The following is an 18223-nucleotide window of genomic DNA, read 5'->3' on the forward strand; positions in this document are numbered from 1 at the left end:
CGCAGCCCCTCGCCGGCACCGCGAAACGCCGCAAACGCCTCCGAGAGGCACTGCCCGGCTGCGGCCCTCCGAGACCTTCCTCCCTCCCCTCCTCCTCCTCCTGCTGCAGAGCTCTCCTGCGTGCCGGACGCCCCTGCCCCGGGGGCCCGATGCACCTCCCGGCGCAGGGGCACCCCTCGCCCCCCAGCCCTCCCCCTGTTTTCACGCCGCTGCCCTTCTTTGCTCCAAACCGCAGCTGCCGCCCGGAGCCCGGCAGCGCCCTGGCTCCTGCTGGTCCTGGAGGTCACTTACTCTTTTCCCGAGGCCTCAGCGCGCTCCTCAATCTCTTCGCTTCTCCTCCGGCCGTCATGAGCTGACGCCTTCTCTCCGCTGCTACCGAGGCTCCGCTGGACAAACCTGCTGCTAATGACGGCCCAGTGCAATGAGCAAAGAAATAAAAAACTCTCTCTCTCTCTTTTTTCCTCCAGGCTGCATTCCCCTCTGACCGCTGCCTTCTTTAATTATGGGAGCTATATTTCTTCCCTGAGAGTCATTCGTGTTTTTTTTTTTTTTTTTTTTTTTTTTTTTTTAATTTTAGGTGGAAAGGCGTTTCTGCGGAGTTATTTTTGAGCAGGAACCAGTGCCCTATATCCAAGGCTTTGAGTGAAGTGCAGATTGAGACATATAGGGTTCCCTATAAAAGGATCATTTCTTGTGGGAGGTTGGACACGAAGTTTGGACTCGTGACTTGCATTCCTGAGAGACATGCATATTTTAAAACAACAAAGCAAGCTCGGAAGAAGGCTTAGAGGAGGGGAGAGGGAGGGAAAAAACTTGGAAAGAAGTTACTAAGTGACAAACATCTGTCAACATGGACCAATTTGTAAGGCTCTCTGGAAAAAAAAAAAAAAAAAAAAAAAAGTACCTGACTAGTTTTATTTATCACTTCAGGGAGCCACAGCTACTTTGCTGGAAGTTTATGTGACTCTTTAGCCTCCACAACGCCATTCAGAAACGTACTTCGGCTGAAATCTCGAAGTTTAAAGAGTTTTCTGGCCCTTGGATAAAAGTCCCAACTCCTTTACTGGTTCTTTGTGTAGGATAAGTTCAGTGTTTCAAAAGAGATTTGACCCAAAAAGTAACCCAGAGGAAAAAGACAAAAGAAAAGCAAGCACGGAGAAATCGCCTCACTTATCTGTTTAGTAAAGTCACCAGCGTATTTGATCCTGTAGCAAAAAGAATGGCTAAAAAATGAAACAAAACTTAGAAAAAGAAAAGAAAAGAAAAGAAAAGAAAAGAAAAAAGCAGTCTGGGCTTGTTGCACTGTGTGAGCGGTGGGAAGAGGAGCCCCAGCGGCGCCGTGCCCCACGCAGCCCCACGCAGCCCCACGGCCGTGGGAGCAGCTCTCTGCACCCGCGGCCGCCGGTGGGAAAGCAGCAGCTCCCTCGGCCCTGCGGCCAGGTTAAAAAGAGAAAAGGGGGAAAATAGCAAACTAATAATAAAACAAACAAACAAAAAAGATGGGGGTGGAGAACCCACCCCAACAGGAGGTGGGCAGGTTGGGGGTTAGTTTTGGCTGTGATTTTTCACGGTGCTGCAGAGCAGCGAGTGGAAGTTCACAGCACAGACCCCGCGGATAAAAGTGTTTCTCTCAGAGATTTGGAGACAAAAGGAGAGGAGGCCTAGTGGTGAGCTGGATATCTCTGTTAGTTGTCAGTGCAGGTCCGTGGGCAGGCAGGGAATGCTAATCAGCCCTCGCCGAGCGGGCTGCAGGCTGGGGCCGGGGCCGGCCCCGGCGCGCACACGCACGCACAACCTCGGGGGCTCGGAGCCGCACACGCACGCACACGCACACACATCTCACTTCTCGGCAAACACAGGGGTCGATAGTGACCTCACGGTTTGGCCAATGCTTTATTTATTTGGCCGAGCAATGATATTACCAGCCTTAAACGTTATATACAGCAAATGTCTTCCTAAATCAACACAATAGGAGAGCTTACAGCTACCAGCCTGCTTCTCCTCCAAGGAGCCTCTCTCGCCTCCTTTCCTATCCTTTCTCTCTCTCTCTCTCTCTCTCTCTCTCTCTCTCTCTCTCTCTCTTTTTTTTTTTTTTTTTTAATAACAACTGGGGATATTTTATACCCTGTAGTTTTGGATTTGATCCGTTGCTTTAAGCTTGATGGAGGGTTCTGCAGACAAGGAGATGTATATACACTATTATACAGCCATCATTGAGATTACTAACAGTGAGTCTCTTGTCAGCCAGACGGTCCTGCTTTGAAACACTACTCACATTATCCTGATTTTTCAAAATTGGGGGTAAGGGAAGGGAGGGGAGATACAATTTCCCACTGTCCCCTTTGTTGATTGTTTTCTTTCCTCGCAATTACATTTATAACCCGTTTGGGCCCATTTCACGTTGTGTCTTTGTATTTCTAGTGGAAACCACGTGGGGGTGGGAGAAAAGATCCTGCCCCTCCACTCTTCCTCGCCTTTGGTCTGGATGGGACCCCTAAGCCGTGAGCATCAGGATGAGGCCACGTCAGGCTCCTGCACTGCGGCCTCGCATCTCCCTGCCAGCAGCGCCGGGCAGTGCACTGCCTTCACGAGTGGACAGGGCAGTAACAGCGGGCTTCGATCCTTCTTTCACCAGGTTTATTTTATTTTATTTTATTTTATTTTATTTTATTATTTTATTTTATTTTATTTTATTTTATTTTATTTTATTTTATTTATTTATTTTCAGGTGGCTGCACCTTGCACTGGAGCAGCCATGGGAAAATGTCCAGTGCGATCTTGGACACACTTAAAAAAAGAAAGGAAAAAAATCCCAGTCATCACATAGGTCTTCAGAAAAAGAAGGGAGGGGGGCAGAAGCTGCAGTAAGGGAGTCACCTTGGCCAATGGTCGCCTTTGTGATCTTTGCAGTTTCCACCTTATTCTCCAGCTATTTTGCGCTGAATGTCCTGTGAGATCAGAAGGGAGAAGGGGTAGGTGCTGAAATATTTAAGGGAGTATTTAAGCCCAGAGCCTTCAATGAATGAAGAAGGGGGGGGTTGGAAAATGGATTCGCTGACAAGTAAGGATAATAAATGAGAGGCGCTTTCAGATAGATATCTCAGACGTGAAATTGCACCCAGCTGGTTGTGTAAGCAAACAAATAGTTTCATGTTAGGCACTCTCGACTTGTGGCTTGATGAATAGAACACGACAGAGGTAAATGGCTCTTTAACTCATTTAGGAATAAAACTCTTTGGCTTCCTAAGTAAAAGACCTGGTGACGCCATGGATCCTGAGCAAGCACTTTAACAAGAGTTTTATTAGTTTCCACTTGTATTCTCAGATCTCACCCCTCACTCTCCTCCTCCTTTCTTCCCCCCTCCTTCTTTTCATTTCTCCATCTCTCTCTCCCTCTCTCTCTCTCTCTCTTTTTTCCCCCTCGAAAACCTCTTCTCGTGTGTGGAATTCCCTACATCACCTGAGCTGGGAAACCCGGCAGGTTGCAAGGTTGCAGGGTTCTGTCGGACAAGGCTTCATGGCAGCCATGAGTTGGGGTTTTGAAATGTTTTTATTTATCATTGTTACTGCGCCCCGGAGCCACCGCAAAATACTCATCTTCGGCTGCTCGGACCCGTGGGGATTAAGAAGGCGGGGGGGGGGGGGATCTCACGTCAAAGTCAGTGACTGTGAAGCCAATTAGAAAAGGAGCCCTTTAAAACAAATATATAGATACGTTTTGTGGAGATCATGCCGTTTCTAAAATTAACCCCAAGCCGGTGGAGAGAAACTGGAAGGAAAGTGGGAAGAGGGGGAAATCGAGTCTCATCTCTCCCAATAAAGCTCAAAGTAGACAGGATTAAGGATCGGGACTGCTGAAAACGTTATTTCAAGACTTAAAAAATAACCCTTTGAATAGTCAAAATGCTGCATGAAACCGGGGGAAGCACATCCACAGTCTGGGTAATAGCCGTGCACATGTCATTAGGGGACATTGTTTCTCAGCGGTTATGCCCTTGATCACTGGTGGTGGAGCTACTGACACACAGCCTGGCCCCGTCCGTCTGTCCGTCCGTGCGTCCGTGCGTCCGTCCCTTCCAGCGGGGCTGCTCCACGAGACGGCTGATGTGCAGGCTTGCTCGCCTGGCAGCTCCTTGGGGACACCTTCCCTGGGAGCCCCTTTTGATTTATAAGCGAAGCTTGTGTCTACTTCTACAACAGTTTAAATCTACTTCAAAGGAGTTAAAGTTCTCAGACGCTCAGTGAGTGTTTTTGTTGAAAAGGGAACGTCTGACTTTCATATGTCACAGGTAATTTTTTTTAAAAAAGGCAGAGACTTTGTATTAAGCCCTTTCCATCTGCTAAAATATATATTTCTCTTTGTGTTGGGAGCCAAACAAAGTTTCCTTCGCATGAAACATAGTAGAATTTACTTTTCTTTTATTACTTTTGCTGTCACTTAAAATGACCCCAAGCCACAGGCATTCGATAAAACGCTTTCCGTATAAGACCCGTTATTTACTATTTACTTGTTAGAAACATTTTTTTTTTTCTTCATATAGGCCACTCCGCTTCATTATCAAGCTCGCCGCTTTTAGTGGTGTGTTAAGTGTGCAATGAAAAAAAAGTCACCTACAGTGGAGGTGTTTTTTTTTGGGGAGGGGGTGGTTTGTTTGTTTTTTGTTTTCTTCCTCTTCTAAATTCAAGCTAATTCCGGGGGGCTCGGGAGAGGTCGGTCCCTGCTACCCGCTGCTCTCCCAGCAATGCTGCGGGCGCCTTTCCCCGCCGCAGGTGGAGGCGGCCGAGCCCGCACCGCCGGGGCAGAGGCTCCGGCAGGGGCTCGGGGACCGCGGCCAGGACCTCCGCGGCCGCCCGCGGAAAGGGCGGCCGTGCCTAGCCCAGCCTCCCGCGAAACCCCCGGCACCAGCCCTGGTTCAACCTACCATTTAGAAGTATCTCCAAATATTTATTGGGCTGAATATACGGAAAAGGCCTAATTGGGCGGTGGGAGGAGGCCAGCTAGTTAGCGCGGAGCTCAAAGGTGGGTCCTTTGTATGGGTCGCTCCCCAGACCGCGCCAGTGACACAAATCGCTCCGCTACGCGGGCCGCTTTTCTCTTTTTCTTCCCCCTTTTTCTCCCCTCCCTCCAGCCCCTTTTTCCTCCCCTCCCTTGAAGTGCTGTCCAAGCGGTTAATGAGCCCCCCCCGGTCGTGCGGCGGGGCAGGCGGAGCCCTCCGCGGGCGGGAGCCTGCGCGCAGCGCCCGAGCGCGGGCAGCAGCGCAGCGCCGCGGAGCCGCAGCGCGGGGGCGCGGCGGGGCGCGGGGGCGGCGCGGCCGCGGAGCGCGGCGGCGGGCAGCGACAACAAGGCAGGAGAAATTTAACTGGAGTTGGTTTTAAAACAGTATATTGTAGGTAAGAACAAGTCAGCAGAAACTTACGCAGGGGACCTGGCCCCTCTCCACATTCACATTTTTAGCATATAGTGTTTGGTGACAAGATCATACAATATCTTTAGCCACTGTATGAATGCCCAAGAGCTTGGAGCGTGGCAAAGGAAAACATCCACGAACACAACAGAGACTGGATATTTAACACTTCAGAACACAATACCGTCTTATAAGCAAAGTTTAATAAGGGATTGAAACACTTTCTAGGCACATACATGGAAATAAGTGCATCTCGTACACCTCCTCTACACCTGCAAGTTTCTTGGCAATCGGTGGGTTATTATTATTCATAAATATGAAAATTAATTGAAAAATACGTTTCTGACCTACGAAAAAAGTTTATCTGTTTTCATCAGTGGGATAACACTGTAATGAATATATTTACATCTCATTGGAAGAAACCGAGAGCTTTTTTATTTTTTTCTTTTTCTTATTTTTTCCCCCTACCGACCCCCCGCTTTTTTCCTGCGGCTAGTCCGGCTGGGTGCCCAGTCACCTCTCCCACCGAAAGGCACCGCTGAGAAGTTGCTCCGGCACCTCCAAGGGCCGAGCGCCTCACTCCCTCTCCGCGGGCCGAGCACCCCCCGCGCCTGGGGAAGGCAACCAAAGCTGCCGCCTATATAGCGTCCGTGTGAGACAGAAAGGGAGGGAGGGTGCTTGTGGGTCTGATTTCCGTCCTCGTGTGCCCAGGTTTGAAACCCTCAGTCCCCGCCACACAGCACCGATGAACACAGGCCGCGTCTCCCGGCCTCTAACCCCGCAGAGGATCTGCCCGTGATGTTGATTATCCAGCTATAAGTGCCTACTGTATAGAGCTGCTCTCGCCTCGGATCTGCTGCGCCTAGAATATTAAAAACCCCAAGCGGGTTGGATTGAAGGATCTTGTTAATGCAAAAAAAAAAAAAAAAAAAAAAAAAAAAAAAAAAAAAAAAAGAGAGAGAGAGAGAGAGAGTATGGAGGACAGCAAATTAAAAGAAAAACATTGCCAATGACTCCACAAATTGAAAAGCCTGCCTCATCCGGGTTTGTTTGGAGGGCGCGGGAGGTGTCTGCGTGTGGGGGGGAATGTTATTTTTAAAGATCCAGCTTTATTAATACGTTAAGAAAGAGCTCCCTTGGTAGTATGTGTTCTTACAGCTCCGTCTCAGATCCTATAAAACATTAATGCACTGAAAGCTGTTACAGAGATCCGCACCACCAGCTAGAAGCATTGTGAAGCCTTTACCTTCAAAGGAGCTCCATTACAGAAACGATTTTTAATTTTCTTTACAAAAAAAAAAACAAAAAACAAAAAACAACAAAAAAAAAACCCCAAAAAAACGCCCAAACCAAAACGATGCAGGGCTTTTCGCACACATCTCCGGCCTGCTGTAGGCAGGCACGGTACGATGCTTCATATAGGATGTGTGCACATATAGTTATTATCCGTGTTTTGTGTATGACCATAATACGCACGCACACACACCAACACGCAGAAAACACACGTTCGCTCACCACCCAACGAGCAAACCTCCAGTTAGATTTCTATATTAATGGGCTGGGAATACTCTTCACACACCGTGGTGCCTGGAGTAAAGAAAAATAGAAAGAGCGATCTTTCAACTGAGAGCCAATGCAAAGCACACGCGCAAATCGGAGCGCACACGCGTGGGCCCTGGAATCCTTGGGGAAAGAAACAAAAACCAGAAAAACACCAAGCCTGTAACAAATGAGTAACAGGAACCAGGACTACGAGACGCCGTATACCGTACACCTCTGCACAGCGATGGTAGCATACAGTGACTTCAATCCATGCCCATGAACGCTAAAAGGAAACAGCAAGGTGTGAACTCAGCAGAAACTCCAGCTGACGGGAAAAGGTGTTTCAAAATGTGCAGGCCAGGCTAGTACGCACACAAACGTTGGTGGAAAGTCTGCTATACAGCCTGGGTGAAATGAGTTCACCTATGGCATTACACTGCCATTCCAATTGCCTCTTCCTAGGCCTTGACAACTCAGCCCTAAACTTACACAGTCAAGTCAGCTTTGGAACATCACGTGGCTTATACAACTTTGTTACCCCCTTACAAGTATTTTAAGTTCTCCCTTTTAACGTCAGTATAGAAGTTAAAAATCGAGGGAGTATTTTTTTTTTTTACAGTGAACTGTTGGCATGTTTCAAGCAACAGGACTCATGGGTTCTGGGGTGATGAGTTGATTTTTTTGCTAAATTCTTTTATTTTTGTTTAAATTCTCACTTCAATTTTAATTCTTGAAGAACAGCTTCGACAACATATATCGCACTCATTATAAGAAGCAAAGGGTTATATCAAAAATTATTAGTATAGAATCACAGAAAACCTGGTTTGGAACCAGAAAAAAATACAAAACAGATATAGATACATAGACACAGGACAATTTTTTTATAATTATTTGGAAAATGTTATTTTCCCCTAATTCTTGTTTCTTTTTTTTTTTCCTTTATGCGCATACGATGTTTTAAGTTTTACAAAAAATGAAAATAAAGACTAATATTTTACAAAATGAGTAACAATGTTCGTGGTAAGTGTTTGCGTGTGGGGTTTTGCTTGTTTGCTTGTTTGTTTTTCTTTCTACACAAGGTTCAGTTCAGCTCCAACGCTTTTGTTTGTCTGATTGTTTCTGTACAGAATATATCCACCTCAGTCCACAATAAATCCTGGAAGATCCATTATTCTCCTTCTGGTTTTATTAAAATTCCCTCGATCCTCCTTTTTCTTTTTTCTTTCTTTCTTTCTTTCTTTTTTTTCTTTTTGTCTTTTTTTTTCTCCTCTCCAAAAATCTCCACAGACACAAAGTCCTTTCTTTGCCTCCCAAACACGGCCACATATCTGACCCTACTCGGGCCTGTCCTTTGTGTCCTGTCTGTGTCCTGGCCCCCCCCTGCACCCCAACTTCCCCTCGGTGCGTGCGCTCCCGCCTGTGCCGCTCCGCAGTGTCTCTACCGGGGGTGCGGGCCGGGCTCTAGGAACACTGGATGGACATGTAAGGCCAGTTGAAGCTGCTCCCAGACAGTAACATATCTCTGATGAGGGTTTCAATGGGGGTTTTACCTACCAAGCGGACGAAGAAGAGCTGCTCGATGACGGAGGAGGAGACGGTGCGCAGGGAGGGCAGCCGCAGGAGCAGCTTGCCGAAGCGGCTGGGCTGGTTGGGGTACTGGCTCCGCACGTACTCCTCGAGGGCGCACTGCGACTTCTCCTGCAGGCTCTCGATGTGCGCCGCGTCCGAGAGGCCGCAGGCGTCTGCCCGCGCCACGCACACGCGGCAGCGCGGCGGCCGCGGCGGCGCCGGCGGCGGCGGGAGGCGAGCGGGAGGGAGGGGGGGGCAAGCGGTTAGTGGCGGCGAAGCGGCGGCCCGGCGCGCCCCGCCGCGGGGGATGCGCGCCCCGCGCCCCCCTGCACCCCCACCGCGCCGCGCCGCGCCGCGCCGACCCGGCCGTGTGCGCGCCCCCGCCGCGGCGGCTGCCGGCCCGGCCCGCCCGCCGGTGCATTAAAAAATAAAATAAAATAAAAAGGGGGGGAGGGTTTTAGGGGAGGAAGAAAAAAAAAAGAAAAAGGTTTCGGGGGGGCTTAGTTAGGGAGGGGGGAAATCAGCGGCAAACTGCGCGCACGCACACACGCACGCAGCGAGTTTGTTGACATGGCTGCGGGTGGGATCCGGGCAAACGCGCGGGCCGCGCCGCGGCGTGGGGCGGCCCGCAAGGCAGGCTGCGGAGCGAGTCCCGGAGGAGGGGGGTGCCCCCGTCTCCGCCGCAGAGCAGGTAACTGAAAACTGGCCGCATCTTTGCAGGCTGTCTCGTAATTTAGCGGAATACAGCTCGGCTACTCCAGGCTGTGCTGAGCAGACATCTGCAGCTAGCAGACACAAAGCTAGAAACGGCTGCAGTGGGTGAGCACTGTCTAAATGCAGCCAGAAATACATCCTTCTTATACGGGTGTATTTCATGTATATAGCTAGAAATATATCCCTCACACCTTGCAGAATGGTACCAGCTAGGCACATGCATACTAATCTGAGAGCATAAACGGGAACCCTTCAGTCCTGTACGTTTATATATTTGCACGTCTCTCTGTGTGTATGTGTGCATAGATATATATAGATACATGCATCTGCATGTCTATACACACACACACCTATCTCTGTGTAGGCATAGCCCAAAACAGAGGATAATTGTGCATCGACTGCTCAGTGAGAGACTTGCACAGGAACCCACAGTCATAGAAACGTGGTGGGTTTGCCTCCATAGTTCATATATCTACATTGTTTCGCAGATTAATAATAAATATTTTAAGGAAACATAAGGATCACAGGGAAGCAGTCAGCTGGCAGTGTGGTTTAATACAGATCAAAGCCAGACTTTGCTAATAGATAGATCTGTATATGAATTAATGCATGTTAATGGCCCCAAAAGGACATTACAAAATTGTGAATGTAGAATTATGACCCTGGAAAGACACAACAAATTATTCAAAGCAAAATCAGTAGCAACTGCATTTTTGAGGTTTATGTCTTTCTATATCAAGAACCGGCTTTACAAAGATTTCTGAGCACCTTCATCTACAATACTATGGCCTCGAGCAAAAATACAAATAAAACAAGCCATAATTCAAGAACTTCTGAAGAAAGGAAATTTGACCTGAACTGCGGACTTGGCATCCCTCAGATATACAATTATCTGAGCCAGACTGTTCTGCTAATCCATACTGTACCTTTAACACAACGATATTTTGCAACATCTAAAGCACCAGGTTGCAATATATATATGTATCAAAAGCATAGGCCTGCTCTTGTTCCCAATATATATCAGAACCACAGGCCTGTTCATATGTTGATTGCCACAAATCACACTCCATATTTACATATATCTTGCTATTTTACATGCATTATCTGCCCATTATGCATTAGGATCCTATTCAACTTCCAAACAATGCAATATGAAAGGGTCTTACTGACACCCTAACAGGCCTTTTTTTTAATGTCCCATATGTCGTACCCTTAAGGTTAGTAAAATATTTATCAGATATTTATGATAAGTGCACCTATACTACAGGTCACTGGACAGTGTAGATGAGCAAGTTACTTGATAGAAAGGTAACAGCAAGGGAGAGAAGAATGAGTCTTGGGTTTTGTATTAGAGCTCCAAACGCTTAGGATTTTCTCACGCCGATAATATCTATTGAGCTTTAATTATTTTAAATGGTCTGGCATATGCATTTATTTGGATTTTATTTTGCATCTTTAAAGGTGGCCGGGGGCAGGGGCCGGGGGGGGGGGGAGGAGAAGGCTTAATTCTCCATTTAAAACGGAGTTTAAAATAATAATTAAAAGACGCAAAGCTCGAGTAGATTATTCAGTCCAGAGAGGTGGGATCCATGGAAGGGATCCATGGAAAAAAAATAATGCAATACGTGTTTACCAAAGATGAATTATTACCCCATCTAAGAAAGTGGGCTAATGTGAAAATTCTGTGCGCCTCACTTTTTTATATGGCAGTGTGTCAATAAGGGAAAGCTCTATATTTCTTCCTGCAGTCTATGGAAAAGAAATTATGTAAATAAATAACCATTACTGTTCAGCACACTCCAGCCTTCTCCTTTGTAGTAGTGGGAATGTATTTCATGTTACGTGTTCAGAAGAGTTTAGTGTTCAGAAAATATAGGTGTAATCAGCTGGCATCTAACTAGAAATCAAAGTTCTTATTGCGCTGCAAATAGATTTATTGGATTTACGTTATCTAGCTTGGTCTCTTCCTGGAAACATTTATTTATTACAAGAAAGAGGTAGGTGTATGAATTAATAACTAAAAAAAAAAAATGGAGAGAGAGAGAGAGAGAGAGGCAAGAAAGCAGCAGGTTTGGGGTCACGACCCAGTCTTTGGACGGTGTCCAGAATTTTCCGGATTAAATATACTATCCGGAGCCCAAATGTAAAAACCACAACAGGAGAAACCCATGCCAGCTTTAAATACTTAGTCCTCAGTGAAGGACTTAGGACAATATGCCTAAAAATGTCTTTTCCATCAGTCAAAGTTTGTTTAAAAGTTGGATGACTTTGAGAAAGGCTTCCCATGAATTCCCCTCTGGCTAAGCAATCAAAACAAGTTTAGTCAAAAGTGGAAATGTGTGGATGGGGGTAAGGGGAAGGGGTAGATTACTCCTGACAGCTGTATTTCCATTTTCTGAGATGCCCCACGCGATCCTGCTCCAAAATAATATTATTGTTCCCTTTCTAAACTCCATTCTTGCTCTACTCAATTGTTGGAGGAGGTTTCTTCCCTCGCAAATTATTATTAATTATTACGTTTGTTTTTAATATATGGAAGTGAAATGCTCTTCTAAAGCCACTAGCTACGTTTCTGGCCAAGGTCGATGGTGTGGAGAAGGTAAAATAATAAGAAGAAAAGAAGAGAAAGTAAAAAAGGGAGAGGAAAAAAATCCCCCCCAAAGCGTCCTCATTTGGGGCAACCGCCTTCCTGGGACCCTTTGCAGAGAGAAACGAGAAGACTTAGACCAGCCTCTCTCTGTTTAGGAATAATCTCTTAAAGTTGGGTCTGAAAAAAAAAAAAAAAAAAAAAAAAAAAAAAAAAAAAAAGAGGGTTCTCCCGGATTGGCCCCGTTTATAGATGAACATCCTGAAATGAATGGGAATGGAAAGTATGCAAGTCTGCAGGCAGACTCTGGAGTTAAATCAGCCTGATAAATGCTGCCAGGTCTCTTTGTCACTTTTGAAAAACATGTTTCCATCAAGAAGACTTATTAAGATAAAATGCATTAAAATGTCGAGCTGGCTATTCAGTAAATCTTCCATTTGTTTTAAGATCTGCACTTTATCCTCTGCAAAGAAATATTCCCTCCAACACTAAGACTGCATTTGCACTGGAAGTAAAAGGGGGCAGTCACAGTACATGTCTTCGACCACCCTGCATACAAATTAGATACTCCTGTCTAAATAAATTATCTGATGTTCAAATCGATATTAATACTACATTTGCTACATTACAATATTGTGCAAATTTAAGAGTCATTTTAATACAATGTAAATACTATTTTTCATGCATGAAAGGCAACAAATATTGATGGATTATAAACTGCTTACTGTTAAACAAGGCCTTTGAACGATTTGCCATCTTTGTTCAGGAATGCTTTTAATTCTGCCTCGGCCTAGTTTTAAGTCAGATTTACTGGAACTATTTATTTATTAGCAACTCGGAAGGTCAGTGTAATAACAAAAAAGAGAAGAAACCGAAACACGAAAGAGAAAGGGAAGGAAAGAGAGGGGGGAAAAAGCCCCAAAAGTGGCAATTAGCCCCATCGTGGTGATAATTAGAATAATAATTAAAAAGTGACATTGCGAGGCTGCTTCTTATCTTGCCTTATTTCTGTTTCCTATGTTTCCTCCATATCATTCGTCTTTGATGTTTATAAATTTCTCTCTCGCCGGTTATAATAATAAAAGATGTATTATATTCTTATAGGCTACAACCAGAGCACTTCAAAGGCCATGCTAATGCACTTTCCTGCTAGTTAATTTGAACCATCTATCATAAGAAAAATTGTTAACATGCATGCATGCATGTTTCCACCGCCTCCACTTAATTTGCTATTTTTTTAGGCGATCTGTTAAAATTCCAATATTTGTGGGGTTTTGCACGGTGGAAAGATTTATCTCCGGGCTGGGACATGCCCCCTCCGACTTCCTGCCTCTCTGAGGTTATTATATTTCTTTCCGAGCTCGAACGCCTTTCTCAGGAGCCCCCAGCGCGCTGGGGCAGCTGCGGGCCCGAGGCCCCCCGCTCGGGGCGGCGCGCGAGGCGCGCGGGTGCCCCCCTCTCCCCGAGCCGCGCCGAGCCGCGCCGAGCCGAGCCGAGCCGCGCCGCGGCCGCCGGCGCACGGGGTGGGGGTGGTGGGGGAGGCTGCGCGCCCGCGCCGCGCCCGCGCCTCACCTGAGGTGAAGAGGACGATGGCTTTGAGGCAGCTGTACTCGGCCGAGTCGACGTGCAGCGCCTTGAGCTTCTCCACCTGCTCCTGGAAGATGCGGATGTGGTCCATGAAGGCCACCACGCGGTCGGCGGACATGGGCGAGGCGTGGAGGCCGGCGGCGGCCAGCAGCGGGGCCACGTGCAGCGGCATGGAGCACTGCGCCGCGTTGAGCACGAAGAGCTCGCTCCAGGTGAGCCGCAGCAGGGCCACCTGGTCGGTGATCTGCAGGTCGGGGAAGAAGGGGATGTTGCGGGCCCACTCGACGGCGCTGAAGAGCAGGCGGGCGGCCAGCTCGCAGATGTTCTCGATGCCCATGATGTTGTTGGGCTGCATGCACTGGCTGCCGTAGCGGGAGGTGGGGTAGGGCTCGGCCCGCAGCAGCAGCGAGATGTATCCCGAGAGATAGCAGTGCCCGTTGAGGGGGTCCCCGTTGGTCAGCGCGTACTGGCCTGGGTTCGGCTGGGTGGGCGGCATCCTTCCTCGCTGAACCGCTGACAAAAAGAAGGAGAGAAGGAGAGGAAATGTGCATCCAGGAGGCTTGCAGGCATCGCCCGGCCGCGCTGCCGGCCCGCCGCGCACAACGCCGGCTTCCCCGGCACACGCGCACGCTCCGCGGCCGCGGAGCCGGCACCGCCGCGCCGACCCGCATCGCCCCGGCCCGGCCCGGCCCGGCCCGCGCAGGCAACCCCAGCCAGCAGCAGCCAAGCGCCCCCCCGCCCCCCGCTACGGGCAGGCTTAGCAAAATAAACACAGATTAAAAAGCAGAGGGAGGAAAGGAAAAAAAAAAAAAAAAAAAAAAAAAAAGCCAAGGCAAACAAGACCAATCCACCCCCGGCCCCCTCCCCTCTTGCAACAAAAGGCAACCCCACACATAAAAATAAAATCAAAGAAATCCTCCGGGTGGTAAGCAAGTAGGGTTAAAAATCACAGCCAGCTGTTAAAAATATAGCCAAGCTCTGTTGTGTATCCCAGCCGATTGCCCTGGTAGCATTGAGATTTACAAGTGAACTGCTGTGATGCTTTTTTTTTCCCTTTTCCTTTTTGAAACATAAAAATAAATGCGTCCATATTCTTCAAAAATATCACGCCATTACCCTTAAAACTGGCACAGGTCACAGTCCCCCAGCTCCCCACTGCTAACTTTATTACACAGAACAAGCTTTCCATACAGGACCCTCCTCCCCCGCCCAGCAAAGTTCTCCCTGCTAAAAGGAAGAGAAAGATTAAATATTATCAATTGAAGGGGAGAAATAAAACAAAAAGGTCCGAACTTACAATAGCCAAACATTCGTGGAAAAAAAGGGGGACGGTGTAATTAATATCTTTGACGCGCTGTTGCCACTGCAAAAGCCTGCAGTCAGCGTTGCACAGTGAATGCACAAGCTTGCAACTGCAAAAACACTGGATTCATTAACCATCTCCACACAGCGCGTAAGCATGCCTCAAGTCCCGAAAGCTGACCAAAGTTTTTTTTTAGTGTGTGTCTCTCTGTGTGTGTGTGTGTGTGTGTGTGTGTGTTTCACTTCATCAGTGCCAGCGTTTTAAACCGCATGCCATGTAAACAAAGGTAACTTACGGAGAAGATACGGCTACTCAGGCTTATTTCTACACACACACACACATGCACACACACTCGCACACAGATAATTCTTCTTTCCAGCATGCTACATTTTCCCAACTTTCTATTTTATTCCAGTTTAGCAGAGCACGTATGTTCACCACCGAGCCCTCCACGTCTCCCGGGCCGGACCTTCCTCCTTCTGCCCTCCAGCCCACCTCTCCCTCTTGAATCTGATTTTAAACTTGGCAGTTATTTTTCAATTAACTACATGCACAATTCTAAGTTTTTTTTTTCTTCCCAGACGCCTACCAACAGCCCCTGAAGCTACCAATGAAGTCGTCATATTTGCGAGCTCTTTCAGATCTGGAGCAGCTCCTTTCCTTTTCTTGTGGCATATAAAATATAATTTTAAAACCAATTAAGGCAGTAGTAATCCCCACTCCGCAAAATTTCGCTGATGTGACTCTAAGACATGTTTAACGATAGTCACAGGATGAACTTTGTCTGTAAACCGAGAAATATATTTCGAAGATAAAAGAGGACAGGAAATCTTCCTACGCAAAAATGAGCCTTAATGCAAGGAAAAGCACATCAACTCTTGGAAAAGAGAAGAAAAATAAATAAATAAAGGAGCACTTGGAAATGGTGAGGAGCCCACTGCCAGATGAGGACTATGAATTCTGCTAAAATGAGAAGGATCGGTAAATAGGTTATAAATCGCAATTTGTATGCAGGCTTTAAGGAGAGGGTGGAGTTTGATGAAGAAATAAAATGAGCAGCGTGCTAAAAAAAATGACAGAAGTACAGAAACCCGGTTCAGTCACAAACTTTCCTTTGAACGCATGGAGTGAAAACAAGGCCAAATCTCGCACAGAAGCACACTCCGGGGCACTGGGAAGCACAGGGAAGCGGAGATACAGTAGCACATTTCCCCCTCTTATTTTTTCCCCTTCCCTTTTCTTTTTCCTTCCTACTTACACGTCTTTCATCTTTCTTTCAGGAAAGATGAGGCTGGGAATGGGTCTACCGAGAAGTGTTGTGGGTTTAAAAAGAAATGATGAGGCGGGAGGGGGGGAGGAAGCTGAATGGAAGCACATCTCGTACAGGGAGATGTATCTCCCCCCACCTCCCCCCCAGTCTCATGCCAACAATAGACAAAACCACATCCACACACACACAGAGGCACGCACACACACACACGAGAGCGGAGATAGCGGCTAAAGGATAAATATTTAGTGAGAGATCATAATAATAAATTCTCAGCACAATGAGCAGGGAAGGAAGAGTGTGGTGGTGTTGGGGAAGGGGGTGGGGAGGAGCAGGAGGAGGGCAGGAGGCACAAACCAAAAAGCAAAAGAAAACACCACCAACCACCATCAACAATAACAACAAAACCTGGTGCAAAGCTGCCAGATGGAGTGCAGACACAGGGAGAGATTGACATGTGCATGTAAATACAGAGAGACCTAGATCGCCATGGAGAGCTGTAAACATATATATATATATATATATATATATATATATGTATATATATATATATATAAAAATGTGCATGTGTGTGTGTACGTATATACACACACACACACTCGCACACACTCGCACACACACGTATATATAGCCATAGGGAGAGAGAGCGATAGTATAGTAGGGAAGAAATATTCACCTTCCCGCCTCATGCCCACTTTGAGGCACTTCTTGAGGCGGCAGTACTGGCACTGGTTGCGGTGGTGCTGGTCGATGGGACAGTTCCTGTTGGCACGGCATGTGTAAGTTAAGTTCCTGCGGACGCTCCTCTTGAAGAAACTTTTGCAGCCCTCGCAGGTGAACTGGCCGTAGTGCTTGCCGCTGGATTTGTCCCCGCACACCACGCACTCGATGTGCTGCTGGCTCTGGCCCGAGCCCTGCTGGCCCGGGCCCTTGTCCCCGGCCGTGCCCGGCGTGGAGGGGGGTCCCGGCTGGCTGGGGGTCTGCGGGGTGTGCGGGGCGGCCGAGCCCCCTTGCTGCTGGGGCGGCTGCTCCCGGGCCGGCTGCGCTGCGGGGTTGGGGCCGCTCGGGGTGCCCCCGGCCACGTCTTCCTGCGGATCTCGCCAGCTGCTAACTACCATTGCCATATCTCGGGCCCAAAAAAGTGCTGGGGAGCGGCGCTTCTCGCTGCGGGCTGCCGGGGAGAGAGGCGGGGGGCGGGGGGGAGGCGGGCGGCCGGGCGCCGGGGGCGAGCGGGGAGCGAGGGGACCGTGCCTGCCGCCTGCCGCCGCCTCGGCTGCCGCCGCCGCCGCCGCCGCCGCCGCCGCTGCCCTTGTGCCGCCGCCGCTGCCTGCCGGGGCCGCTCCTGCCGTTTTCTTTATTTTATTTATTTTTTCCGCGAGCCCCCCCTCCTCTCGCTCGCTCGCTCGCTAATTTTTTTAGGGAGGGGGAGGGGGAGATGGAGGCTTTTCCTTTTTTTTCCGCGCTCCCCCCCCCTCTTAAAATACCCCCGCTCGCTCTCGCTCTCTCCTCTTCTTTCCCTCCCCCCCCCCAACCACTTCAAGTTGCAAAATCAGAAACGGCAAATAAGGCTGTCGGGAGAGGCATTCAGGAGAGTAACACACCGGACACACGCGCACACACACACACACACACACGCGCGGCGCACACAGCACACACACACACACACGCACAGGCACACGCGGTCCGAGCGCTAGGAGTGCAGAGGATGTGCAGACATAGAGGAAGCCGGAGCGCCGAGCAGGAGGAAGAGGAGGAGGAGGAAGAGGAGGAGGTCGGGGCCGCCGCTCGCCGCCGCTCGCCGCCGCCGGGGCCCGGCCGCCGCCGCCGCCGCCGCTGCTGCCGCGGAGGCTCCCGCCGCCGCCGCCGCCGCCGCCGCCGCCGCTGCGGGCTCTCGGGGCGCCGCGCTGGCGAGGCGGGCGCTGGAGGCACGGAGAGGAGCCGGCTGCCGGCGATCAGGGCATGGAGGTGTCCGGGGGCCAGGTCCAGGGCAGGGCGCCGTCAGCCATTCAGGGCGGCAGTGCCGGGGAGCGCGGTCGAGGCGGGCTGGGAGATGAGACAGTTTGATTTTGTGTTGGTGGCGGTGGTGGTGGAGGAGGTTGCCGGTCGCTTCTCTTTCTCTCGCGCTCTCTCTCTCGCTCCTTTTTTTTTTAAAAAAAAAAAAAAAAAGAAGAAGAAAAAATACAAAAAAATCGGATGTGACTAAATTCGCAGAGGAGACGAATTCACGGCGAAGTGTAAAAATAGAGAAT

At 48.8% G+C, this 18223-nt stretch overlaps 1 protein-coding gene across 3 annotated transcripts; it reads right to left on the bottom strand.

Annotated features, from left to right (window-relative positions):
• Positions 1-5397: 5397 nt before the first annotated feature.
• NR2F1 (nuclear receptor subfamily 2 group F member 1) lies at positions 5398-17214 on the bottom strand. 3 transcript variants are annotated; one of them, XM_062599471.1, is made up of 4 exons: positions 16651-17214; positions 13390-13917; positions 8502-8689; positions 5398-6307 (listed from the first exon to the last, which is right to left on the bottom strand). In XM_062599471.1, exons 1-4 carry the CDS (start codon positions 17096-17098, stop codon positions 6128-6130), a joined length of 1344 nt encoding a protein of 447 aa, XP_062455455.1. In that variant the 5' UTR covers positions 17099-17214; the 3' UTR covers positions 5398-6127. The 3 variants fall into 3 exon arrangements, with proteins under 3 accessions (XP_062455455.1, XP_062455457.1, XP_062455456.1); XM_062599473.1 differs by lacking the exon at positions 5398-6307 and adding an exon at positions 7605-8417; XM_062599472.1 differs by lacking the exon at positions 5398-6307 and having other exon boundaries at positions 7605-8689.
• Between the last annotated feature and the right edge of the window lie 1009 nt (positions 17215-18223).

The sequence above is a fragment of the Rhea pennata genome, chromosome Z (assembly GCF_028389875.1).
Source record: "Rhea pennata isolate bPtePen1 chromosome Z, bPtePen1.pri, whole genome shotgun sequence".
Taxonomy (NCBI): Eukaryota; Metazoa; Chordata; class Aves; order Rheiformes; family Rheidae; genus Rhea; species Rhea pennata.

Bases quoted from the DNA above. Each gene is read 5' to 3' on its own strand.
- NR2F1 (XM_062599471.1), bottom strand. From the start codon at position 17,098: ATGGCAATGGTAGTTAGCAGCTGGCGAGATCCGCAGGAAGACGTGGCC. The intron at 8,690-13,389 runs GTGAGGCGCGGG...TGGCGCGGGCAG, and splicing joins CATCGTCCTCTTCACCTCAG to ACGCCTGCGGCCTCTCGGAC. The intron at 6,308-8,501 runs GTAGGTAAAACC...TGCATTAACAAG, and splicing joins AGCTCTTCTTCGTCCGCTTG to ATCCTTCAATCCAACCCGCT.